At 41.5% G+C, this 20,305-nt stretch overlaps 1 protein-coding gene across 2 annotated transcripts in view; it reads right to left on the reverse strand.

Moving 5' to 3' along the window:
- TACR3 (tachykinin receptor 3) overlaps nucleotides 1-18,482 on the reverse strand; it is a 43,954-nt gene extending 25,472 nt beyond the window's left edge. Inside the window, exons 1-3 of one of the 2 annotated variants that reach the window (XM_054180451.1) lie at nucleotides 18,429-18,482; nucleotides 17,694-18,181; nucleotides 164-352 (exon numbers count right to left, since the gene is read on the reverse strand). In XM_054180451.1, coding sequence (XP_054036426.1) covers nucleotides 164-352; nucleotides 17,694-18,181; nucleotides 18,429-18,482 — 731 coding nt within the window. Of the gene's footprint in view, nucleotides 1-163; nucleotides 353-17,693; nucleotides 18,395-18,428 lie in introns of those variants that run through there. The other variant, XM_009902244.2, reaches the window with a different exon arrangement.
- Nucleotides 18,483-20,305: the final 1,823 nt, after the last annotated feature.

Below are 20,305 nucleotides of genomic sequence, written 5' to 3' on the forward strand. Positions count from 1 at the left end.
GCTCCACTTATCACTTAAAATGCACTGTCTTCCTAGCTTTGAAAATCCCTTCTCACTTTCTCAGTGATCAATGCTGTTATTCTGTATGAAACTCTACAGCTTTTGCCAAGCCCACTGCAAGTGTAGACACCACAATGCACAAGTTTAAAAGAACAGAACTTACGTAAAATGCTGTTTTGGACCACCTGGCCATGCTACATAGCAAAGAGTTCTCCCAGGCATCACCTTGGTTATGGAGTATAGGCATTGAGGAAAGGCCAACAGGAAAGCCAAAATCCAGATGCTCCCGATGACCACCTTGGTAGCCATTGCAGATAGCCTAGGTTTCAAGGGATCAATAATGGCCATATACCTGTAAAAGAAAGCAAAAATCTGTGTATAAGAATCAATTAAAGCTTAGGGTTGGGAGAAGGATAAAAGCAGAGATTTTGTCTTCCTGGAGTTCTGAAAGCATTGTGCATTTGGGTGGTTCAAGCTCCATAAAGGCAGTGCTGGAAGAAAAGGCCATTGGAATGGGCTGCCGGGGGAGGTAGTGGAGTCACCACCATTGGAGGTGTTTAAGAAGGGACTGGATGAGGCCCTTGGTGCCATGGTTTGGTTGATTAGATGGTGTTGGGTGAGAGGCTGGACTTGATGATCTTGAAGGTCTTTTCCAACCTCGTTAAATCTATTCTAAAAAAACAAGTGTTCACTGAATATTATTTTAAAGCTGTGGGACGCCTGGTTAACTGTGTGTGTATGAGTGGAGGAGTTACTTAATGCTGTTTCTGCATAACCTGATTCAAAAGCAACAGGGCAGCCAGATCCTCTGTTGCTCTGTGACACAATACTGGGTTTACCTCTAATTAAAAAATCAACAGCCAAGCTGTCAGGATTATTTGACATCTCTCCAAAAGCTACGGGAGCCTGACAAGTCTGCGTGTAGTTATTCCAGCAGACAAAGACTGACCAGGGATGGTCTGCCAAAGTGCCTCAGACTGCAAGTGGTTCATACAGAGATTGAGAGAGGAACCATATGAGCATTTCCTGGGGCAATGCAGATGTGATAAAAGCACTGAGAGAAATAGCTGCATAAAGCATGAAAACATCTCATTTGCTTTCTCAGTTCCTGTGCTCTCGGGTAGGATGGCATTCTGCTTGCTGCCCTGTCTTGCACTGGCAAACAATGCATGCTGGTAACTTTACAAGAACATGCAAAAAATAATTTCAAAGTCTACTCAAAGTATTTAAAACTTAAAATTGTAGGAAAAGAAAGCAACAGGAAAGCATCGAGACAGGTAGAAAAAGAAAAACAGGTCTTATTTTCCGTCTTTTGATCTCTGTTATAGATGTAAGGAACAAGGGAGATAGAAATTTTGTCTTTTATATACTCCATATTACACACTTCATGTGTTTCCCATGTTTTTCTTAGCATGACTATGTCTTTGCTTTCTGGGCTAAACCCTGAATTAATGTATTTTCCACCAACTTTTCTGATCATATTCTTTTGTTTCATGTAACAATGACCAAGGTATGACTTGCAAAATCATTAATCAGATTAATTATTTAGGAACACTGATCAAGATTCTCCCACAAGTAAGGGAAATGCTGATGACTATCATTCAGAATCACCTTTAAAGAAGTTGTTGTACTTGATAAAGCCAGAGAGATACTGGCTGCGTTGTGGTGGTTTAAGCCTTAACTGGTTGTTAAGAGCTCAGATGGGGGCAAGGCTGAGAATCTCTGCCCTGCTCCCCCCTCCTCCCTTCCAGCAGAGGGGGGAGGGGGGGGAAGGAAAGGAGCAAATCCACCAAACAATAATTTGGAGTCGGCTTGGAAGTGGAGAGGTTTAGCCAGATTTGGCAATGACGGAGGTTCTTGGAATCAATACGGCTGACCAATATGATCGGGTATTGATCCTTTATTGTTCCAGTATTGCAGGCCTATGGCGCAGGCCTATGGTGAACGCATGGCACAGTAAAGCATGGAAGGAGAGGAGACAGGACAGGCAGAAAAAGAAGTGCGTAGCAAGGAAACTGCTACAATTTATATAAACTCGAAGTGCCTTGTTGGCATGGACACATTGGTTCCCTATGAGTGACCACACATCGCACTATTACAGATTATTGGTCCAACTATGGATGACACGCGAGGTTTGTTGATGCAGGTGCATGTCCTGTTGTCCCAAGATAACTTACTATGTTTCTAGCTACCAGCGTCTTGTTTCAGTTACAGTGCTGCAAGCACAGCACTGTTTTGGCATACTGGTAGCTGGCTCTGCACTCATGCTGAGCATGGCCTACCACCATGTCGGGCTCTAGGCCTGCACTGCCAGATTGCTCACACCGCTTGTCGCTGGCATTGCCTCAGAGAGGTAAAGAGTTTTCTTTAAACAATATATATATATATATATATATCTCAATAACAGGTAAGGTTCACAAGCGCAAGTGGGACAAAGAAGAATACAAAACCAGTCTCTCTCTGAAGAAGCACAGAGGCAGCAGGGAGAAGGATCAGGCCCGACCACGTGGCAGAGGAGCAGGAAGGCAGCCGCAGTAGCTCTCATCCAGGAGAGGCAGGAGCCAAAAGGAGCTAATGACTCCAATGCCTTCCCTTTTATACCCTAGCTGGGCAGGGAGGGGGGAGTGGAACAGACTCAGTTTCCCAGGGGGAAAACGCCCTGCAGGGAGGGCAAAGCACTCGCAAGCCCTCCCCGCTGTGCTTCAGAATGGGCGTTAACCCTCCACATGCGTGTGTGTCCATATTGTGTTACCAATACAGCATACTTAGTAAGAAACTATATGTTCTTCAATTTGACACCATGGTGGTTTCCAAAACAACACAAGGAAACGTTTCCTTTGTATTAATCTTTTGCTTCAGATACAGAGGGCTTCCAAAGTGTATTAGAAAAATCTTTTTATTTGTGACCAAAACAATAGTGTTTGTGAGTTGCTGTAGGAGTTAAAGGATCAGCAATTTCAATCCAGACATTTCCATGGAGGTATTCAGTGTACCTCTGTCTTTTCTGAAGTCATTGGTAGCACTGACATTCTACATTGTGTTTTCCAAAGCATTGCTTTTCCCAAGTAAGAATTGGAATAGGAATAATTTATAAGCTTCTTGGGAATAACCAGGGCAAGTCAAAATAAAACTAACAAAATGATTTTTTCCCCTGTGTTTTGTTGTTTGTTTTCTTTGCTGTGTTGTGGTGTTTTTTGTTTGGTTCTTGTTATTTTTGTTTTACACTTTTGTGTTACATGAAAAGAACTGAGTTGAATGTGAATGCCAGCTTGAATGTTTTACTGATGAGTTTTCCAATTTCTAGGAGAATGTCTGGATCACTTGCAATCACACTGTAATCACTCACAGGCATTAGTAGTATTTCTGGAAGAAGCAAACTTACTGCTAAAGAATAGTTGTGGCCTGTTTACTTCCACTCTCTTTCACGGTACACATGTCCAGTTATCTGATCACCTTTGACCAGATTATGAGAGTCTATCAGTGATCTCCTAAAGGTCCTCTTTTCCCATTGTAAGTCTTCAGCCTTCATGCCTCATAATTGCCCCTGTCCATGTCTGCTTCAGCTTTTAAATACAGTTAGAAAGTCAAACCACACCTATCCCAGCCTGTATGCAAAGAGAAAAATATTTTCAGAGCTTTCAGTATTGCTTCCCTCTTTGTGTTATGTTACACTTCCTAAAAGGAATTTCAATAAGTAAAAGATGTACTATGGCTCTTCATCTACTCTTTCTGTACATTTCTACCTCATATAAAGATGGTTTGGGATAGACTCAGAGATTGCTTTCTGTATGGAAAATTACATAGGCAGTAATAGGCATTGTAGGGCAAGATGTGGGGAAAAAATCAGTATGTCTCATCAGCATTAGTAGATACTGTGCTGTTGTTAGACTCCAGGTGTTGCTGTGGGGCTTAGAAGTTATAAAAATCAGATTACTTTATACTCACAGAGAATTAATTGTTTTATAGGTAATCAAGCATAGATTAGTAGATCCTATTCCAAAGGGACACTAATATGCAGCTACTGTTATTCTTCTTGTCTATATTTGTCCTTTTGACATTCATAGATTAAAAGAGTTTCAAAGACATTCATAATGTTTGCTCTTTGTGTTCTCATCTCCTGCTTTAGATCACGGGCACCCTTCTTATAGCATCATAGAGTCATTAAGGTTGGAAAAGACCACCAAGATCATCAAGTCCAACTATCACCCCAACACCGCCATGCTCACTAAACCATGTCCTGAAGTGCAGTGTCTACGAGGTTTTTTGAACACCTGCAGGTATGGTGACTCCCGCCTCCCTGATCAGCCCATTCCAATGCCAGACCACTCTTTCAGTAAAGAATTTTTTTCCTAATATCCTAATACCTAAACCTCTCCTTGTGCAACTTGAGGCTATTTATTCTTGTCCTATTGCTTCTTATGTGGGAGAAGAGACCGACCCCCACCTCACTACAATCTCCTTTCAAGTAGTTGTAGAGAACAAGTAGGTCTCTCCTCAGCCTCCTCTTCAGACTGAACAATCCCAGCCCCCTCAGCTGCTCCTTGTAAGACTTGCTCTCTAGACCCTTCACCAGTTTAATTGTCCTCCTCTGGACACACTCCAGCAACTTCTACTGTTGGCTCTGTGTGTCCAAATCCAGGCAGAATCTGAACTGTGATCAGATTCTGCCACTGATTTGAATCCATTTTTTTTGTTGGATGAATAAATTCTGTTCTGCTGCAATCAGAAGAGCAGCAGACATGTAAAATGAAGGATGATGTGACGTGTCCTAATTGTTATGTTAACATGCCCTAATTGCACATGCCTAGCTTCTAGGCAGACTTAGCCAAAATTTGTAGGTACAGACATTAACTACAAGCCAATAACACTAATATTCATAAGCCAGTGCTCCTGATAAGAATTTGTGTAAGTGATTCTCCATATTTCTCCATATTTACTTGCTATACTCAAGAAATTTCAATCCAGGTCATCTTACTTTTTGGAAATTTCATACTTGTGAGACGGATAATTGTCATGGGTTAAGTCATTGACCTGTTACAGTAATTATAGAATAGGTATTTTTCTTAGCAAAAGTAACTCTGTTTATATTTAGCCATCAAATATGTCACAAATGCAACATCTGCCATCACAGTGTTCCTCAGCCTCTAGTGGGCCTGATAACTGTGCTATTACTTCAAAATAATTAAATGCTGTTAGAGTACTCTAAAATAATTTCAGTTCTGAATGATCAATTTCTATATCTAGAATTCCAGGCCTAACCATTTTGCTTTGGTTTTGCTGGACTGACATTTTTTTCCCCCACAAAATAATTAGTTCCCCTTTCCTTTACCTACTCTTTTTATTTGTTTCAGCTAAACTACTGGGTTTGGTTTTACATTCTAACTATTAAAGTGCAGGATATCTTGTCCTGAGAGCAGGAAATCTGGTGAAAATAGGCATTGATTGGATTGTTGCCCTCTACCCCCTAGTTCCCTTGTCTTCCAAAGAGTGAGCACAGCTTGGTAACGAAGTTAAGTTTTTAGCCATGAGTCCTGTCTTTCAAATTGAGCTAGCTTGAGTATGGGCTGCCAGATACAGTCCAAAATGCTTGATTATCTTTACCTGTAGTAGGTGATAACACATAAACAAGTCATAATTTTCACATGCTTGTGGGATTCTTAAGGCATTTTCTCCTAGCCTGGAATAATGTCTTTCAATTGCCAGTTTTCTTCAGGTTGTGTATTGATATTATTTTGTGTGCTGTTGCCAGTTTTCTATTGCATCCACATTATTCTTATTCTCAGTTATATTACCCTTGATCTCAACAGGTATCAGCAGTAATTCCGTTGTTTGTTGTTTTATCTCCCTGCCTGGCGACTACCCTTGAAAGATGTGGATTGCTTGTGTGAAATGACTCATGCAGCTCTTCTGATGGAAATTCTAACTATTGGCTCTCTTGAGTGAGGTAAGTCAAAGGACAAGGATCAGATAAAAAGCAGGCTACTTGCCTTTTTTTGTTGTTGTTGAAATTTGAGTGATAAACCAACAGCCTAGCTTTTGTGCAAGATAGGTTACAAAAATGTAGCAGGCAGTCATTTTAACAAACAAGATGGGGAGGAGTTGGAGGAGCCTTAACAATGCCTTTGAGCAAGAAGGACTTAGCTGACCAGGGACTATTGACAGCTCTCTACTACTGAGCTTTTGTAACAAATCTAATTTATTCTAATTTGCCAGTACACTAACAATTACAATGAAGTCTCTAACTTGTTCCTTCAGTGACTTTTCTTAGCAACAAAATTACTTAATTAACACAGTGAGATATTGCTTTATAGCTGCAATTGTTATACTCACTGAAATTCGTCATATAAGTGTGCTAGCATTTTTCCAGAGAAGCCATCATTATCATAGTTAAAGATACAGTGGAAAATGTGGAATGACTCTCAGCTACAGGTTAAAAAATACACACCTCCATAGCTGAACTGTACCTAGATGTTGATCTCTGTAGGCTGAAGAAGTGCAGAAGAGAGTTGAGTCATTCCTGCACTATTAGCTATTGTTTGCAAAGGAGGCTTAGCCACTCCTGCCTTCAGTTTTAGTTACTGGAAACGTTATTTTGCCATTACTGGTAGCTAATGTGGTAGCCTCAACCTGAAGGAGTTAATTTTTCAGTTGGCCCTTGCCTTTGGTCTCCGTCCATTTTGGCAAGGATACTTCCATAAGGAATGAAAGCTCCTGCTAGCCTAGGCTAGGTGTTCCAGGCTCAGGAGAAAATTAATGAGGTGAGAAGGCTGGGTGTGGGATAATGTGTGTGTATGCTGCAGGATATTGCCCATTATATTCCAGTTATCCCTGGCTGACAACTGTTGTCTGTCATGGTTTAGCTCTGTCATTAAGGCTGACTGGTTTCCTTATTCTGTTTGATAGCCTTACGTACCTTTTGCACAACAAAGTGTGGGGGAGCAGCAGACAAGCTGTCTGAATTGTGCACTGAATGGTGCTGAACATGGGGTAGAAAATTGAGAATTGTGTGAGTAGGACAGGAATGAAAGGGAAAATGATGAAATAGGGAATCTAGAGCAAAAGCAAAGGAACCGAGACTGGGAAACCGCTGAATGCAAAAGTAGGAATAGAAGCAAAACGAGTAATGAGAAATGAACAGGAGGAAAAACCAAGAAAGATGAATTGTAGAATAACAGCAGATAGAAACTGTGTTGAGAGAGGGGAGAATAGGAGAGGAAAATGGGGTGATGTAAAGGCAGATATTGCCAGGCAAGCAGAACTGGTAGAAAATCACAGTGTTTGGATTGGTTGATGGGTTGGACGCGATGATCTTGAAGGTCTCTTCCAACCTGGTTTATTCTATGTATTCTGTGTATTCTATATTTTGATAGGAGTGCTCTGTGGTGTCAAGCCCCTTTGCCTCTCCAAGTGTGTGGGAGAGAATTCCCAAAGGTTTGTTCTGTTACCAGTCAACCATAAACAGTCTGCCACAGGAACAGATGGACTTTTCTGGTGCTCTGCTGTCATGTGTCAATGACTTTTCTGGTTCTCTACTGTGCTTTCAAGTGGCCTGCAGTCCTGAAACCAGTGAAAGCAGCAAGTGCTGAGGTCTGTGTAGCTCTGCCATATTCTGTGCCATTTAGGAGAGAGAGAATGAAAACCACTAGAGATAGTAAGCATTTGAGGTAATGGAGGATTTATAATGGCTGCAAGCAACTGAAGTCTTGTTGCACCTCTGAAAAGCATTCTATAGCCACACGAACATTTAGTGAGTGGCTATGCCAATTTGCTTTGCAGTCTTTGGGCATTTACTGTTCAGTCAGTCACCAGACTGGAGAAATGGGATCCTCTGCCAAACAAAGGGCTCTGGATTCTTACTTCAATATTGGACTCCTAATGCTTTCTCACTCCAGTGGGAGCTGCTAAAATGTCATAGATGGTTTGTTCCATGCAATAAAGCAGGGATACTGAATCTAAATTACTTATCAAGTGGCAAGAATTAACTCATTATACTCTTTTATCTCAACAAGCAGAAGCCATTATTACCCTGTGCAATATAAGCACCAGCACTTACAAGATATTTATAAGATGGAATATGCACATTTAGAAATTTAGGGATCTAAATTGGTGGTGGAGTCACTGTCCCTGGAGGTGTTCAGGAGGGAATTGGATGTGGCACTTGGTGCCATGGTCTAGTAGTCATGAGGTCTTGGGTGACAGGTTGGACTTGATGATCTTTGAGGTCTTTTCCAACCTTATTGAATCTATGACTCTATGAATACTTGCAGGTAGAGACTGAAGCCAATACTTGAAAGAATGAGAACCACACAGCATCTGCACCATATTCTAAAGCCTTATTCTAAATCATTTTTAGATAGCACTTTAGTTTCATCACTGGAATCATGAGCACATGATTTTTATTTTTTGCTGTGAGCATACTATATCCCACTGTCATGGCTTTTCTTCCAACTTGGGCTTGTGTCAGTCTTTGTCCCTAGCTAATTACTATTGAAGTCAGCATCAGTCTTTCCATCGAAACTGGGGTGAAATCAGTCAGACAGCAAAATATAACGGCTGGTACATCGCGGTGTGCCTGCTGCAATGCCTCTTTTTCTTCAAGACTCTTTTCTTTTTTATCTGCTGGGGCCAGAATAGATCCAATTTCCTGCTGGAGTCTACAATTTACTGTTTGGTACTTGTTTTTTGGGTTCATAAAATCAGGAAAATTTGTTTTCTCTGAAATGGTAATAGAGGCAGTCCTCATTTGAGTAACTTTGATAAACTCTTTAAGACAGTGGTTATGACGACAGCATAATCATGAGGCTCTTTTGCTCTTTGAAAATAACATGAGACAAATAGCTGGTAAGTGCTATAAAAGATTCTGAAGTTTGTGATGATCCTGATAGTAGAAAGGATAAAAATAATCCAAATTTATCCTTTTTGTAAAACAGCATAAACTGAAACAGGCAGGAAAATATTTCCTCTTCCACACATCATTGAGGAAATTATAGCAAAAATACATAAGACATTATAAAAACAAAACAATGTTCAAAAGTGGATCCTACAAATGCCATCTGGCGACACAGTTGGAACTCTTTAATCATCCTAAGTGATTTGTGTCACACGTTTACAGTGTGTTTATAAACTCAGATGGGTGAAAAAGTAATCAATTCAGCCTTAGATTGCAACAGGAAATTGGGGCTTGACAAAGGAAGAGACAGAGAAAATCATAATGCTTGTATGTAAGTGCCTTGTCAACAGCAGACAGCAGTGTGCTTCCTTCATGAATACACAGATGCTGTTATTGCCTCAAAACAGAAACTGGGTTTCAAACTTTATATTTGGAATCAACTGGTAATTAGGAAGCTTAGGCAGGGAAATTGCTATGATTCTCTGCCCTTATTTAAAACATTGTTGTGGAAAACGCTACAGAAGATCTCTTTTGGGTAGAAGAGGATGGAATGAACTGTGAGATTTTAGAGGGTTTTTTTGCATGATGAAAACCAAATATTGAACTTTGGTATTCTTTGATCTTTATCTTCTACCTGCTAGATCAAGGCTGTGTCTTGTCTTGTGGGAATGGTCTTTATTCATTAATTTAGACTGACTTTCTCTGCAGGAAGAGTGGCTACAGGCATTTTCCTAGGACTGTCTCTGACTCTTGAATAAGGCTACTTTTGGTGGCTAGAGGGATATACAGTGAACAGTGTTGCTGTTACACCATTCTCAACTAAACCTAACAGCACAAAGAAAGTTAATGACAGCAAACAAACACATTGTGTGGTTGAGAAATCATTGATCAATATTCCTGAAGAATAACTTGGCCTTGATTTACCCAGAGGCACATGTGACAGGGCTGCTGTGCTTTGAGCAGAGAGTAACACTACAGTTTTTTCTGAATTCAGGGCTAGTGTCCAATTCCTTAAAACAGGAATATTGGAATTCTTTATTATAGCTGAGCTCTTATAAACACTCCAATGCGTTCTACTTGAGAAACACTTTGGTAAGTGATAATAGGCTAGGTTGTTGGAAGCATATGATTGATTATACGCAATGTATTCTCTACCTATGCACATTGAGAAGGGATAACACTTTTCTTTGGTGTGTCTCATAAAATGCTAGACTGACTTCCCTCCAGAAGTGCTTCTGTTTCTCTTACTCTTTGAATACAGTAGGTCTGGGCTATCGAGGGCCAATATCAATGCAAATTCTGCAAACCCAGCTCCATCTGCACAAACTACAACCCACTCTCGTTACTGCCTGCATTTCTGACATTGCCATCTGAATGCCTTCCTCCTCCTTTCTGCGTTTTCTTTTGAAACAGTTTTCATTCAGGTGAGTAATTACATGAATGGTATAAAAATTTCTCCCTGGTTGGACAACCAGACAGAAATGCATCCATATAGCAAATAGCATTAAATTAAAACCACCAAAGAAAACAACAAACCCCAACCAGAAAAAAAAACAAACCCCAGCTTCAACCCTTGACTTGTCTTTGAAAAAGTACTTCAGGCTACATTACGCAGTAAACCACAGATATATCTTCTAATAGTTTTCCTGAAGCTATGAATAAGGTCACTGAGAAATTGTATTTAAGGCTAAGACTGTCTGAGATGAACTTCTCATTTGAACATACAGTTCAGATTTGTCAGATGTTGTTCCCTGCCTTGAACAAGAGGACACAGGGTTAGTCACTGTTGTAAATGTTGCTTATACACCTCGAGGTATTGGCTTATCAACCTCTTTTTTTCATCCCCCCCACTGCATATTTTGAAAGCAGCTTGTTAAATATAATATTTATTCCATGAAAAACAAGGACGAAAAAAAATAGCCTATAATTATCCCCAGGCTGTCTCAGTATGTTACTGATAACATAATTCTGTCATGGGTTTTGACCAAAACTCAAAAAGATTTTTATATTATTTTTTGGCCTAACTATTACGAGTTTGTATCATAGCAAGAAATGGATTATTTTTCCTGCAACCCTGGCAGTCTGAATCTTGTGGCTGTTGCATCAGGATGCTCTGCAGGAATTATTTCACCTCTTTTCTCAGAAAGAAAGAGTATTGTAAAACCAAGAAAATAATTCTAGGCCCCCAAGTCATAAAGGATCCTTTGTGTCTCTCCTCTTGATTTCTGAACCCATAATGCTCTCCTGCTCAACTCTTTCTCTCCAGGTCTGAGGAGTAGTATTTTTCAGAGGGTAGCCTAGATACTCAATACAGAAATAGGACGTGCTTCTCCTCAAAATACAGATTTGGGCAATGCAGAGAAATGGGGATTCCCTCTTTGAATTCTATTTTATTGGCAAAGTAATAGGAGTAATAATAGTGATAAATTTAAAAGTATGATAGGCAGTGACAAAGGCTGATTCATGAAGTCACAATTATGAAGTCATCCATTAGTTTGGGGGAAAAAAAAAAAGGATTAAAAAGAGCAGTATTGAACTTTACTTTGGGGGATATGGTAGGCAGTGTTTTATGTAGCTATGTTATACCAGAGGAAGCTAAAGCTAACTAACAATAAAATGTCATCTTGTGGAAAAATCAAGCATAGTGAGTTTACATGAGCTACACTTTCAGATATGAGGGGGAGGTCTCTCTCGGGAAAATAGCCTTTAAAGCACAACAAACTTGAAAACAAATCCATCTAGCTTATTGTTTTTCCTGTTCCTATGATCATCTGTTTCTCCGTGGACTTCAGTGCAAATTCCTCTCTCCATTAACATGGAAACCATTTACTTTGAGGTATCAGAGTCTGAGGCAAGTGTGAGACGGGGCAAAGGCCGCATTTCTGTTGGAGCTGAGCTCTGTGCACAGGATAGCAGCTGGCTGGGTGATGCAGGTTTCCTGCCTGTCACTACTGAAGCCTCTATCCATTGACCCAGCACATGTACAAGAATGCAAGTTCCAGTATACATCTTCTTGCTGGAACTGCTGCCATATGACTACAAAATAGGGCCAGACCTATTCAAGGTCATTTTTCCACACACACATTTCCCTATGTTTCAGCATTTCTGAGCATACAGGGGAAGTAAGAGATACTTAACTCCCAATTCAGATATCTTATTCTACATTGAAATGGTCACATATAATTTGGCAGAAGTATTAATTTAAAATGTTTATGTCACATGAAGGCTTTGAGCAGTTTGTCTGAGGGATAGGAACTCATGCAGAGGTAGATACTAAAACGTATCCTACTGGCAAGGCAATACATTTTCTAATGTGCCAACTGCCTACTTCATAATTTCAGTAGCAGATTCCTTTATAGGCCATGTGGAACTACTTTTTGACAATAATATCTGCTCTTACAACATACACGTGAAGAGAATGAAGAGCCTGAGTCACAGAATCACGGGATTAACCAGGTTGGAAAAGACCTTTGAGATCAACAAGTCTAACCTATCACCCAACACCATCTGATCAACTAAAGCATGGCACAAAGTGCCTCATCCAGTCTTTTTTTAAACACCTCCAGGGACACTGACTCCACCACCTCCCTAGGCAGCCCATTCCAATGGCCAGTCATTCCTTCTGTGAAGAATTTCTTCCTAACATCCACCCTGAACCTCCCCTGGTGCAGCTTGAGACTCTGTCCTCTCATTCTGTCAGTGGTTGCCTGGGGGAAGAGACCAAACCCCACCTGGCTTTATTGTTAACAGCTCACTGAGGCACAAAATTGTAACGGCATCAGAGCTTACATCAACACAATCTGTGAGGAAAGTTTTGTGATTGAAACAAAAGTGCATGAAAGGGGAAGACTTTTTAACACTGGACTTTTTTGTTTTTCATCTATTATAGTGCCTTTGACTCTGCCAGTAGTTGATCTGGAAAATGAGCTGGGATTTTTGCAGAGTATAAGGCTAGGAAAAATGGTTAACATTTAGCAGAATCTGATCTTTAGAAAGGGTGATCCCAGATCCACACTTTCCTCCTTTCCTAATGATTTGTTAAGAAAAGTTACATAGGTCTCCTTGATGCTATTATATTGACTATGTTGAGCAGCAGTTAGCCTTGAAGGCTGTTTTGCAGTAATGCAGAACACTGATGTATCATAAATGTAATTTTATTTACATTTGTGTGAAATATTGGTGTATCTGTCAGTTTTTGCAATTACTTTTGTATACAAGGAAATCTAATGTGTATGTGATAGCTCTCCAAAGTCCAAAAGTTTGTTTGCATGCTGGGAAGAAAAGAAAAGGTAATATGTGAACAGGATCAGCAGCTAGTCACTGCCATGGTTAGAACACCTTGTTTAATTCCAGAGCAGCTGCTTTTACAAAGAGTTAAACTTGTTGAAATGAAGAAATCACCATGGAATCGCTGGGAGAACAATAACTGAGGAAGTCATAATCTAGACATGCTAATAACAGGGAGAAAATGTATAAAGATATACAAGTGCTCTACTGTGAGACAGGTTGTTTTGTGCTATATTGCTACGTCTCCAAGCTTCCACTATACCCATCAGATATCTGCAAAGAATTTCCAGGCCTGCACACAGAACTGGTTGCATGGTATGGTAATCTTGTGATTGGAAATGAATTGCCAGTGTACATGAACCACCTCTTTTGCAAGCTAAGAGCCAGTAGGAAGGGATAGTGGTTCCTCAATGGCTAGAGCTAGATAGCTTAAATTCTGCCTAAGTTACTGCCTTCAACATGTCCTAGAACTGTACCCCAGCCTAGTCACAGATGGAGTTAAGACACATGATGCTTTAGGATGATGCGCTGGCCAGTGGCAAGAGCTTATTTACTCAAGAACTATACCCTGTTTGGTTTATATTAGGCTATTTTAAAAGTTTGTGTCCATAAGGCATCTAAAGAAACTATTACACTGGATGCAATGTAGCTGTGGTACTGTATGACATGAGCTATAGAAGAGCAAATGGATGAATGTCTATGAAGCAGTAGAGTGTAAAACCTCTCTGCTTCTGATATTTGAGCTGACTTGGTTAAAGCTACCTGTGGTATCTCTGCAGTAGACTGAAAACAGCCTCTTGGAAAACAGCAGGAGATGGGAAAAAGACCACCAGGAAGAGGGGGACAGAAGAGTGAACAAACTCACATAAATCTGAGTTCAGTTACCAGGTGGTCTTACAGCAGTCTTGGATACTTTCATCCTCAGCTCCAGACACAGCACACCCCACTAGAACTCACTGCTTACTTCACAGCAGTCTCTGTTGGTCCAGGAACTTCACAGTGCACACAACTTAAGGCCTACAGAACCAGATGTGAAAGGAAACGTGCTGCCCATGACCTCTCTTAAGTGATGGGGACTCACTGATACTGTGAACACTTGAGTGTTTTAAAACTATCAGTGGAGCATATCACAACAAACTTCTTAGTGTGTTGCAACCCATGACCTTCCAGTATTTTCATAGAATCACAGAATCAATAAGGTTGGAAGAGACCTCAAAGATCATCAAGTCCAACCTGTCAACCCAAGACCTCATGACTACTAGACCATGGCACCAAGTGCCACGTCCAATCCCCTCATGAACATCTCTAGGGATGGTGACTCAACCACCTCCCTGGGCAGCCCATTCCAATGGCTAACAACTCTCTCTGTGAAGAACTTTCTCCTCACCTCCAGCCTAAACTTCCCCTGGTGCAGCTCAAGGCTATGTCCTCTTGTTCTGTTGCTGGTTGCCTGGGAGAAGAGACTCACCCTCTCCTGGCTACAACCTCCCTTCAGGTAGTTGTAGATAGCAATAAGGTCTCTCTTGAGCCTTCTCCTTACCAGGCTAAACAGCGCCAGCTCCCTCAGACTCTCTTCGTAGGGCTTGTGTTCGAGGCCTATCCCCAGCCTCATTGCCCTTCTCTGGACACGTTCTAGAGTCTCAATGTCCTTGTTAAATTGAGGGGCCCAGAACTGGACACAGCACTCAAGGTGTGGCCTAACCAGCGCTGAGTACAGGGGCACAATGATTTCCCTGCTCCTGCTGGCCACACTATTCCTGATACAGGCCAGGATGCCCTTGGCCTTCTTGGCTACCTGGGCACACTGCTGGCTCATGTTCAGCCAGCTGTCAACCAGTACCCCCAGGTGCCCTTCTGCCTGGCTGCTCTCCAGCCACTCCAACCCCTGCCTGTAGCACTGCATGGGGTTGTTGTGGCCAAAGTGCAGCACCTGGCACTTGGGCTTGTTGAACGTCATCATGTTGGACTCTGCCCATCTGTCCAGCCTGTCAAGGTCCCTCTGCAGAGCCCTTCAACCCTCTAACTGATCAACACCTGCTCCCAACTTGGTGTCATCTACAAATTTACTGATGATGGACTCAATCCCCTCATCCAGATGATCAATAAAGATATTGAACAGGATGGGGTCCAGCACTGATCCCTGGGGGACACCACTGGTGACTGGCTGCCAGCTGGATGTGGCACCATTCACCACCACTCTCTGGGCATGGCCCTCCTGCCGGTTCCTAATCCAACACAGTGTGCTCCTGTCCAAGCCACAGGCTGACAGCTTGGGATATTGATTTCTACTGGAAAAATCATCCAATGTGATCCATAATTCCAGTTCCCTCAGCAGCTTTGTCCCATATTAGGACAAAAAAAAAAAAATTGTAAATGAACGTGAATGTGAAGGATGAGTTTACTCTGTGAAAACTATTGAAGAGTGTCCTCTCTGAAGCACTGTCTGAACTTCTACAGAAGCTAAATAGGAATCAAAGCTTTAAAAAATGTCCACCTAGCTAATCTGGAGCCTCAAAAGACATTCTTTGGGGTTTGCTTTGACTCTTAGTTTTCCTCTGGCTTCTGTAGAGGTGTGCTACAGAGGCAGTCAGGAAATCGTTACGGTACTGAATCCTGTGGAGTGTGATTTAGCACAAAAGGAAGGAATAGGGAAGGAGGGATAGACTGCTTCTCTGTTTCTTTTACACCTGCTCCTTGGTACTGCAGAGAGCTCACCCAAACACAGGGAAGATTTTGATTTGTCTTTGGGGGCAAGTGAACTTGGAGATGGGGAAAGGGGGACGGACATGGTGGTTTCTTCCTGAGTTTTCAGATGAGAGAGATCACAGTGAATAGTAGTAGTAACTGACTCCTGAGCACCAGTGTCTCACATTCCTAAACCAAGGAAAACATTTGCAATATATTGTATCTGACTATTGAACTTCAGTCAGCGTGGAGCAGAGCTGTTCTTACCTCACTCTGGAAATGTACCCTTTGGATTCCAAAAGAACTGTATTCATTTTTATTTCCAGTTTCCTAGCATAAATGTAGCAACTTTCAAGATAGTGCTATGTCTCTGGGTATGTTTTTGTCAGGAAAATGGAAAAACCTCACTCAGAGCATCCTAGTAGCTGCTCAGTTAATTACATGATCTGCTGCAGCAATACCAGATAAATCCCCAGCATCACCTAAAACCATTTTATCTTTCTAAAAGCCTCAATATAGGTGATGAATCTTAAAATGATCCCCAAACGGCAATGGAAGAAGTCTTATTCTGGTTAAAGATAGTATCATTTGCTTTACACTACCTCCTCCATTATTAATGAGAAGCAACAGCTGGGAACAAAATACATCACTGGCAAGAGGAAGGTGTACTGATTCTCTCCTGCCTTCACCCATCCCCAGAGCAGAGAGGTAGAAGAGTTGCTGAGAATCTCATTTTGTCTTTCATTTTTACCTTTATGGAACAGAAATGCAGCCAGCTGAGAATGCCACCTAAAATTTATAATTCACTGAGTCAGCAAAAAAGCATTATGAACTTGTCCACAGAACAAACAAAAGGTAAAACAATGTATTCCCTAATCTTGGCACCTGGAAATGAGAAATAACATTTCAGAAGATGGATTAAATCTCATAAAATCTTAACAACCATTACAGGGAATGCTGCAGTTCTGCCAGGTCAGTTAAGGCAAAGTGAATAATTGTGCCTTAATTGTGAGCACCTTTTCTAAATTCACTTCATTTCTCAGCACCTTCTGAGAAAGATGGTCCATTAAAGCATCTCTGTTGGAAATCTGACAGCTACATTTCCTTTTTACTGTATGAAGGCTACGGCTGTCCTATTCCATTATTATCAAGAGCACAAAGGTAAAGTTCTTCCCTGTCCTATTTTCTTTCACAGTCACAAAGGCTTGTTTTGCTGCAAGTAATTAGAAAAAAAAGCGAGCCCTTTGAAACCATGTTCTTACCAGCCCTCAGATATGCACAGATGGCAATACAAATAGTCTCATTAGTTAAACTCAGAAGGAAGCAAGCAGCTCAGAGCTGTCTGTGAGAAGAGCTATTAAAAACAGAGCCTGAAGTGATTTCTGAGGAGGAGGAAAATGCCTCTGCCAGCTGCAGAAATACAAAGAGGAGGGAAATTTGAAATCTTCTCCCTTCACACAATCTCTACAACTCCTTATCAGTATGAGTTAGATGACATAACTGAGGGACAGAGACTGTTTTCACAGCAATGTCTCCTGTTACAGAATTATTATTAAAAGAGCACAGAGTGCAGATGAAGTCAGAAAGCAGAACTGTTTGTTGTAATTGAAAACAATAGAGTAAACCTAATGAGAAGGTGAAGGAGAAAGATCAAAGACAGGGAGAAAAACAGCGTAAGAGAGAGAGATGAAAGAAGTAAAGAGGAGCACATCTGATGAACTGTCAAGGGCTCTGCCTCTCATCATTTCATAATTGTTATCTCTGTGTTTTTATTTCATCAGAGAATCTGATCTCAGTCTCTCACCCCTGACCTTTTCCTTTCTTTTCTCACCTGTCCACAGCTATTGCTGTCATGGAGTAGATGCTGGCGAAGACAGCTGTGATTGGGAAGAAGTTGTGGAAGCGGCAGTAAGCCTCTCCAAAGTACCACTCGCTGTGCAGCGCATAGATGAAGTTGATCAGGGTATTGAAAGCAGCCATGGAGGCATCGGAGAAGGCCAGGTTCACCAGGAAGTAATTGGTCACTGTCCTCATGCGCTTGTGAGCCAGGATAATCCAGATGACAATGAGATTTCCAAACACAGCAACTGCCACCACACTACCATAAGCCAGAGACCACAGGGCAATGCGCCAAGAGGGTTGCACAAACTGATTGGAGAAGTTGGCTGCTGAGGATGCTACAGGGGGAGAAGCATTTCCAGCTGGCACTCCCAGCACCTCTCTCCAGGTATCACCTGCTGCTGCAAGGCTCATGTTCCACCTGCTACTCATACTCATGTTCCAGTTGGTTGTGGGGACAGAAGTCATCTTGGTGGAGCTCTCCTCTCTTACAGCGATGATGTGCCTCTGCCACCTCCCTCTCCCAACCTTTCAAGATCCCCACCAACAGATAAGAAGAGGAAAGAAATTAGAAAAGAAGTAAGGTAGCACAGCAGATACTGGGCAGTAGAGATCTCTCAGAAAAAGCTTTAGCTGGACTGTTCAAACTGCTAGAGATGCTGCACCAGCTGAGCCAGGAGAGCTACCTCTGAATAGAACAGCATCACCTTTCCTCCTCTGCACAGACACCTCTTGCTTTTAGTTTTGCTGAAGGAGAAGGGGACTGGGAGCCAAGGCACATTTTATAGGCTTGTGAGTTCCCAGCGTCATGAAGGGAGCGGAGCGAAAAGCTCCATCCGCTGGTTGGTAAGTTAACACCTCTTTCTGTTCTCCCTCCTCCCCTTTTATTTCATTCATTGCCAGCAGCAGGCACTTTCAGGAGCTGTAGAGAGTGCCACGAGGAAAATGAATTCTCATCTCCTTTATGTTGAGAGATTTGGTTTATATTGCCTTTCTTTAAGTTTCATTATTGTGCTTCCTTTTTAAACAGTCTTTCTGCCCTGTCTTTGCAGGGCTAATTAGCCAGCTTGGTTGAGCATCCCAGGACTGAGACTGCTTTTTATTAAAGCTGTTTGCAGATGAATTTATTCCAGATGAGTTCAGATCTGTTTTTATGCTGCTGTCTCTTCATTTAGTACATGCTTTCCTTTTAAGCATTCTGTTAACTACGGATTTGGAATAGGGAGCTCATTCAGATAAATAAGTACAGCCTTGCTGCTCTCTAATTTCATTTTGGAATCTGTAATGTAACTGACATCACGAAACATTTATAACACTAAAATGTGACTGGTTTTTTTTTCTCACACTGCTAACTTTGTAAAGCCATTTGCATGTTCACCGGGTACTGATCTTTGTCTATGCAGCCCCAAACATAAATGCCCTTAACTATGGAGAAAATGGTAGGGGGTTGGGGGGCTTTTTTGTATGTCTTTGAAAGATCATTTGTAAATTATTTTTATTTATTTCCATTTGGTCCACACTTAGTGCTAATACTATTTTCAGCAAACAATATTTTCACATGCAGAGAGTTCTATACTGGTAGAAAAGGGTAACTGAGGAAATTTAACACCTGATGTTTTCACAGCCAAGAAATCAGTTTTCATGTTAATATGTTAACAGCAGCTGGCCCTAGGAATTGCATGCTTCATGCAAAGGTTGATTGCAAGGGACTTCGACTGACAAACCTTTGTTATTCAATGGGCTGCAGTCTTTAGGGAGAAAATGTGTTTTAGTGCTGATCTGCTCCATGCTTCAACAATTTAGAGCTACTACTTGTCATCAGCAGAGATTTCAACTGTATCACAGCAGTGGGAGCTATTCAATACCCCTATCAGCAATGACACATTCTACATTTTTTTAAACAAAAGCTTCATACAAATATTAAATATTCCTGGTGTGCCACTTGCTCCCTGCGGCATTTACCCAGTGGAAGTAGTGTCTGCACTTTAATTGTCAGGTCTTTACTGCAGTTTTAATTTGAATGACTGCAGCTGTACCCAGTTATATATGCTTCTCACTTTTTACCAGCTGACACAATCCCAAGCAGCTGCCCACCCCAGGCTTAGCAGTTCTGCTGAAAACCACCTATTGCTACAGCATGTCTAGAACATGAACTGCGAGTCCTTATCACAGGGAAACCACTGTAGTTAATCCCACAGTTTCATCTTGAGCCCCAAATCTTCCATCCATGTACTCTCCCTGGAGGCAAGCAAGTCTGAAGAAGGGAGCAGCAGTTCACAGGCCATTTCCCCATCAGGCTTCCTGATACTATGATGCTATGTTCTCAGGAGATCCCACAGTAAAAAGCGTACCAGCAGAGGTTGTAGTAGTGCTCTATGGCTGAACCACTCTGAAGTTATCTCTCCAGAAAATTGTAGGATATATTTTTCTGCCTTTTGGGCACATATAGAGGGGACTTTGGGAAGGAGTGAAGGATAAGCAGTTGGGTAATTCAGGTGCCTTCTCCTAATAAAATCACTGAGGTGCTGGCTAGAGGGTTAGTAGCTAGGGCTCCTTTTTGTATCGTATTGCCCAAAGTAGACCAGTGGGATAGACAGAGATAAT

This window comes from Dryobates pubescens, chromosome 1 (assembly GCF_014839835.1).
Source record: "Dryobates pubescens isolate bDryPub1 chromosome 1, bDryPub1.pri, whole genome shotgun sequence".
NCBI classification, from domain to species: Eukaryota; Metazoa; Chordata; class Aves; order Piciformes; family Picidae; genus Dryobates; species Dryobates pubescens.